The 6,951-nt window shown below is 45.5% G+C and overlaps 1 protein-coding gene across 1 annotated transcript in view; it reads left to right on the top strand.

The window, feature by feature from the left end:
- Positions 1 to 505: 505 nt before the first annotated feature.
- The window catches only part of LOC122814313 (zinc-binding protein A33-like), a 112,306-nt gene continuing 105,860 nt past the window's right edge, over positions 506 to 6,951 (top strand). Inside the window, exons 1-2 of the mRNA XM_044086900.1 lie at positions 506 to 761; positions 1,234 to 1,403. Of these exons, the coding sequence (XP_043942835.1) occupies positions 506 to 761; positions 1,234 to 1,403 (426 nt within the window). The remainder of the gene's footprint in view (positions 762 to 1,233; positions 1,404 to 6,951) is intronic.

The raw sequence follows: 6,951 nt of genomic DNA, 5'->3' as shown, positions 1-6,951 counted from the left end.
TCAGGAGCATGTAAGGAATATCAAAAAGCAAAAAGAGGATAGTCCTGTGGTAAAGCATTTTGTATAGTTTCATCATTCTAACCCGAGGGTCTAAAAGCCACTATTTTAGAAAAAGTTCCTGTTGGCTTTTATTCTGAAAGAGTATATAAAAAAGATTATGTATTTTTATTTTAAAATATAATACTCTGTCTCCTTCGGGACTGAATTTGGAATGTAATTGGTGGCTATTTATTTAGCTCATGTTTTTTGATGGGATAATTTCTTGATTGTCTTGTGTATTTAAATTAGGGGTGGTGTTTGTTACTTTGTACTCCTTGAAGGCTTTGCCAAGGAACTTGAGAGAATAAAGGCTGGTCCTGCTGGTTCCTTCCTGTTGTTTTTTTCTTCATATTTTATTTATATTTGGTTGTTTTTTATATATTTTTTTATTTTAATGGTGAGTGAGCCTTCTTTGAACATACCACAGATTTTTATAGATGATACCCTGGATAATTCCCAATTAACTATGGATAATTTTGTGATCCATACTGACACTGGTAGTGTTGTTCCAACAGCTGGTGCAATTGGAAGGGTTAATGCTGTTCCCAGTTCCTTTAACTTTGTGGATAGATTTGAACAAGATCGGAAAGTTAGAGTGGATAATCCATTTGCAGCAGTTGGTGAATTTGCCCATTCCCCTTTGCCTGGTGAATTGGGAGCTTTACTGGATAAGTTGGAACATCTACTTAATGAGCAAACAGCCACCTATTTTAATATTCTTGGTATACACAGGTATGTGGACTTAGACATTGTACCTAAGGATTTGAGAGCTTCAAAACCCCTTCCACCCCTTTTGATATGACTGATGAAACTGAATTGAATTTTTCTAAAAAGTGGTTGGCAGTGGCACATCGCTGTGCTGTTGAATGGGTTTCTATTCTATTAGAGCATGATTGTATTAAACAAAAGAAATTAAGGGGTGATATTAAAGCCACATATAATAATCTTTCTAAACTGCTAACTTCAGGACATCTTGAGCAACAATTGCCTGACATTAATGAAATATTAAAAAACATGGCAAACAGTTAATTGAGCATAAGATCACTACATTAAAATGAGATTTAAGGGACTATGAAGGTAGGCGTGCTTTCCTATGGCACAGAAGTGATCATACAAATTGAAAAGGTGACTCTATCTCTTTAAAAAGATCCTTTACTTCATCTAGAGGCATTTCCTTTGTATCTGACATATAAGGTGCTTCAGCTGAAGGGGAAAGAGAAGATGAACAGTTTCCAAATTTATCAGCACCACAAAACCCCTCAAAATTAGCAAATGACTTTCAGAAAAAAAACATAGAAAATCGGAAGTATACAATGACCAGAAGAGAAGATGGTTTCAAGCAGAAGCTAACAATTCCTGTGATGGTATGCGATACTACAAAAAAAAGTAAATGATAGTATTTTGACTCTGAATTCTCTAGTATATAATATTTCTGATCTGCCTTTATCGGACAGACAACATAAAGTGTTAAATTATGGTCTGAAATATGTTCCAACTGTTATGTCTCATCTTTACTGATTGAAATATGATGTTTTTAGATTATGTCAAAAATTACATTTGGCTTATTTTTTTGCTGATAAAAATTAAAGTTTTCTATCTAATCAATGTTTAGATGATTATTATATCTGACCCGGATGAGACTGTTGATGTAGATACTAATATAATATTAATGCATATACCCCGGGATTCATGAACCTTGCGCCAGGCGCACGCATGGCGTAGACACCACAACGCCAGACATGGCCGCCGAGCGATTCAGGTACGATCCAAACCCACGTGCATCAGCGGCGTACACCGGAGTTGCGCCGCCTCCGGCGTAGGTATGTTAAATACCCCATGTGCGGTGTTGCACCATGCAAATGAAGGCAAGTAGCGATTCACGAAGTGGCGCAGGCGTAGCATAACAGCACGGCAATGTAAACCAAAAAAAAAACGGTTTACATATATCCAAACATGACATAGGAGTAACAGAAGGCTGCCAACATCATGGGTCATAGTGGTGCAACATGGCAATGTGGAAAGAAACCGAGAATGTCAAAAGAAAACATGCAGAAAATGTAAATAACGACATAAATGTTATGTATGCAAAAAGCACAGCAGAACCCCAGGACATGTCCGCGGAAGGTGAGGAACAATGAAGTGATATGACAATGCCATAAAAGAGCAGTATAAGACACATCAGTATCACAGCCACAATACACCATAGTATGAATGGAAAGCCACAACCACAGCCCAAGGGTTGCCAAGGAGTGGCGTCGGTGTCTGGCGCCATAACCATGTATTAGTAGTCAATGCCATGCAAATGAGGCAGATAATACTGAATCGCAAAACCCCCGCTGGTGTAAGGCTGCACCAAACGGCGCAGCGGTAAAACACCGAGGAGTAGCCTAGAGGGAATACCTGTCAATCACAGAGGGGTGTGCCACTGTAGGAGGAAGCACATTGGAGCGCAGCAAACCTGGGCTGTACAATGCACATCACAGCATCAGGACCGGCGTGTGAGGAAATAGATGCGCTGAGAGTATACAATGCGCGCACAGATGCATGTGCACGAGGATGACTACGTTCCCAAACCAGTCATGTGACGCCGCCCGTCAACAACCATGGATACAGGAAGGTGATGCGGAGAATATGAGGAAATGCGGAAGCAGTGTAATTGGAGTCGTAATGAGCAATTAACACCAATCAACCAACGAAGGGCAATCGGTGGCTGACAACTCTGCATGCAGAAACCTGCAAAACGGGAAAGGGGAGGAATATGAATGCAAAGAAAGTAGTGGATGTTGCAGAAATGCAAAGAGCAAAGAACCGATACAGCACAGCCAAGGAGAGAGTTAGCATAACGGCGACGGCAGACAAAATGCATGAGATGCCATGTGCCTGCAGGATGCACTCCCGTAAATAGTAGGTGCAACGTGCAGAAACAGTAAAGTAAGGTGGAAAGCTAAACCAATGTATGCAAGTGTAATGTAACACCAAAGGCAACAGCGTTGCAGTGCCAACGGTAAAACACGGAAGATAACCCACAGATACGGCAGCAGAGACACACCCAATGACATCAACGGGTGTACAGCACAACACTATAAAGTGGGAATGCACACAACACACAGCGCGAATTCCCAAATGCTGCGCCTTACGGTGTAAACACACGGGAAACTTTTAAAATGTATATGTTGGGTGCTGCCGTGGCCGTGATGCATCGGCATGTGTTAGAGACAGACGGAGTTGCGGAGGAGGGTGCCGACAACTACCGGAGGCCTCAGAGGAGAAGGAGAGTGTTCAGACCAAGGGTGACCTACCAGGGGCTGCAAGACCTGGAGATAGTAGAGCATTACAGGGTGGACAGGGACATGTTACAGCAAATAGTGGAGCTATGCTGGCCAAGCCTGAGAACAAGAGACAACAGAGGGGGAGCCCATCCCAGTGGACACAAAGGTATGTGTAAGCTTGCGAATACTGGCAACAGGTACCTTTCAAAGGCCAACTGGGGATATAATGGGCATCTCACAGGCATCAGCATCCAGGGTACTACACCAGTTTCTGGATGCCATGTTACGACATGCCCATGAGTATATATACTTCCCCAGATCTCAGGAGGAGTTGGCTAGCAATATGCGCCACTTCCACCGTGTGGCACAATACCCGGAGGTACTGGGTGCGATAGACTGTACGCACATAGAAATCAAGTCACCACCCGGTGAGCAGGGTAGACGCTACATAAACCGCAAGGGATTCCCTCCATCAATTGCCAGGTCGGTGCAATGCGCGGGGCATTATCATGGATGTGTGCTGGCAGCCCTGGAAGCTACCACGACTCAATATCTGGCATGCCTCACAGCTGTATCAGGTATTCGCCAGGGGGGACATCACACAAGGTCACCTTGTGGGGGATGCTGGCTACGCATTGGAGCCGTGGATGATGACACCCATCAGAAATGCACACACACACATGCAAGAACGCCATAATGAGGCACACGCACAAACCAGAATAATCATAGAGCGTGTGTTTGGGATGTTGAAATCACGGTTCTGGTGCTTGGATACATCCGGTGGAGCCTTGCAGTACTCTCCAGGCACATGTGCCCACATATTCATAGTATGTGCTATGCTACATAATATGATCCTGCGGAAACAGCTGCTGCAGGGACATAATGGTGTAGGGCCACCAAGCCCGCCACAACTGCCAAGGCAAGCACAGGCACAGGGCGTTCAGCGCCATGAACACATCGTGCCAGCCCCAGTAGGCAGACGGAGGCGTACCCAATATGCCTATGCCTTGGCAAAGAGGGAACGTATAGCACATACTCTGACAGCATAGGCCCCATGGACTGACACCTCCCTACCTGCACACACAGTGAAATGGATGGCACACAAACATGTCCGCCCATAATGTGTACTGTATGGGCGGTCCCATGTGTGACTCCAACATAGGTAGCACCCAAACACTGCACAACCAACAGCCAGCGGAGCATGGAACGCCAACACCTCAACCGCACGCGGGTCCGACAGCAGACGGTGTAGCCGTATGCTGCCACGTTCGGCGCAAGGTGTCTACATATGTACATATGTGCATACACAAATATGGAGATAGATATCATTACACACGTAGAAATATATGTACACATACACAGATATAAAGTACAACAAGTTAAACAGGGAATCACAGGGATGCAAGGTTACAGAGAAGTAAGATGCGAACTCTCAACATAGTAAACATACTGAACGACAACCCGACTATCCAGGAGGGTGGACAGAGCAGGGAACGCCACCCATGGAAAGGTCAACCCACCTAAATGCATATTCGCCATTCGGGATGATCGCCAGGCCACGATACAGTAACAGGACATGTGCGTGTAATATTCTTAGGATATGAGGGCGGAGGTAGACACCGCCGCGATGTGGTCAACGAGGTACTGTGTGCAAACGTCCCTGCAGCGGCAGTATGTGTATGTGTGAGGTGAGGGTGTCGTGTGTTCCGCTGTGCCAGTGTAATGTGTGTGACACTGTAAAATGTGTATGTAGGTGACATGTGACAGGCGGAGTGGAATAACATGTGTAGGCATACAGTATAGGAACCACAGGCGTATGTATAGCAGTACCCACAAAGTAGTACTGAGAGCTCCTCACTGGCTAGGCGTGGTGACGTAAAACGATGCAAATCGAAAATGTCCCAGAATGTACCACAGGAGTATAGCCAACATAAGATGCAAAGGACGCATGTACAAACCATCACCGTATGTATGGCGCCGACATGTTAATTCAATACGATATATCGGCAACGTTACGCAGCAATAGTGTACGCGAAATCATGTGCTACCCGGCACCGATCGTGGACACGTATCGTCCCGTAAACACCGCTGTGTGTTCTACGAGTGTTAAACAAGCAATCGCCACCCGAATAGGTGGCAACGGTAGCATACAGGCTGTCCCAACTACAGGACCACAATGACCGTAAATATCCGTGACAAAATGCCAAGGGATAGTCGGCCGCGTCTGAACAGCTGCAGATATACTACCGATGTGACGGAGGAATACATGCAGGAAGCACACAAGCAGGCGGTACCGACAGCAGACGACATCAACAAAACCTACACTCCTAGAACAACAGACAGGTAACTTGCAGCTCCCCAGGCAGGGATGGAGCACACAGAAGCATACCGTGTATGTACAAATGCAAGGCCCACAACCCGTACCTGTCACCCACAGCCGCCGATATACCCCATCGCACATATCAAAGGGATACAATCCGAAATAGCAGCAAAAACATACAGGCAGTAAATGACAGCGGCATACCCGCAACATCTCGCGTGGGAACCACTATCAGCAGCGGATGCATACCTGCATCCGTTGTGTACAGGAATACAAGAGCTATGTTACACATCAGAATGCAAAACGCCATCGACAGACGTCGGCAGGACACGGACACCCACATGTGGAACATAATACCATACCCAACACATACAATCCATGGCTAACACCACAGCGAAATGTACCTGACACCACACATAGCGGTTGTAGTCACACATAATATAACACAATACATACCATCCCCACGAAGGTAGTGCAGATAACCAACGCCCAGACGATGAATGAACCATGCCCTAGTTCCGACGAGTACCGTATGAATGGAGGAGATGCACAGGTGATATGCGCATAAGTACACACCGAGGAACAGCTATTGGTGTGATGAACCCACATGCTGCAGGTGACGACGGATATAAGGAAGACTCCCAGGATAGTCAAACTGTATGTTCATACCGAACAAAGACGTTATTCCTACAAGAGCCGATCACTTGTCAGTAGTGAGACTCAAACGAATACGGAAAGCAATACAGGAAAGGTATGTAGAACCCACGAGATGTACTGGTGTGTAACGCATGATATGTATGACGAATCGGCACTGTATGTGAACGGTGTTTGTCAGTAAAGATACCTGTCCATAAAGCAGAGAGTGGTGAAAGGTGGTTATGTAGTGTTAACCTGCTGAGTATACCAACCACTGTGGACACCGTGTGCACAGCAGTGGGACATCATGTACACAGCTGGGATAACCCAAGGGTGCCATAGTGATTTAAAACACAGAACAATGCCACCACCCACGCTGATGCTGGCAGTGGATGTCCAACAATGAAGTGCCACAGCAGGGGATAGGACATGTATGTATAGTGTCACAGCACACATGTGTATGGGCAGATATTGTCAATGTCATACGTAATGTGTGCACGACGTGCACGTATGCCTCACAGTATGGGTGACCATGTCAAGTATGTATAATGTAAAGCTATCATGATGGATACATTCAGACATTATACACAGTATCACAGGCATAGCATGCATGATGGAGGTATGGCCTAGTGTTATGTACATTAACAGGATATGTATGGCCTGCAGATATGGGACAGAGTAGTAGCA

This window comes from Protopterus annectens, chromosome 10.part0, assembly GCF_019279795.1.
Source record: "Protopterus annectens isolate FY-2018-M chromosome 10.part0, PAN1.0, whole genome shotgun sequence".
In the NCBI taxonomy this organism is placed as follows: Eukaryota; Metazoa; Chordata; order Ceratodontiformes; family Protopteridae; genus Protopterus; species Protopterus annectens.
Note: the sequence above shows the minus strand (reverse complement) of the source record. Positions and strands in the feature narration are given on the sequence as shown.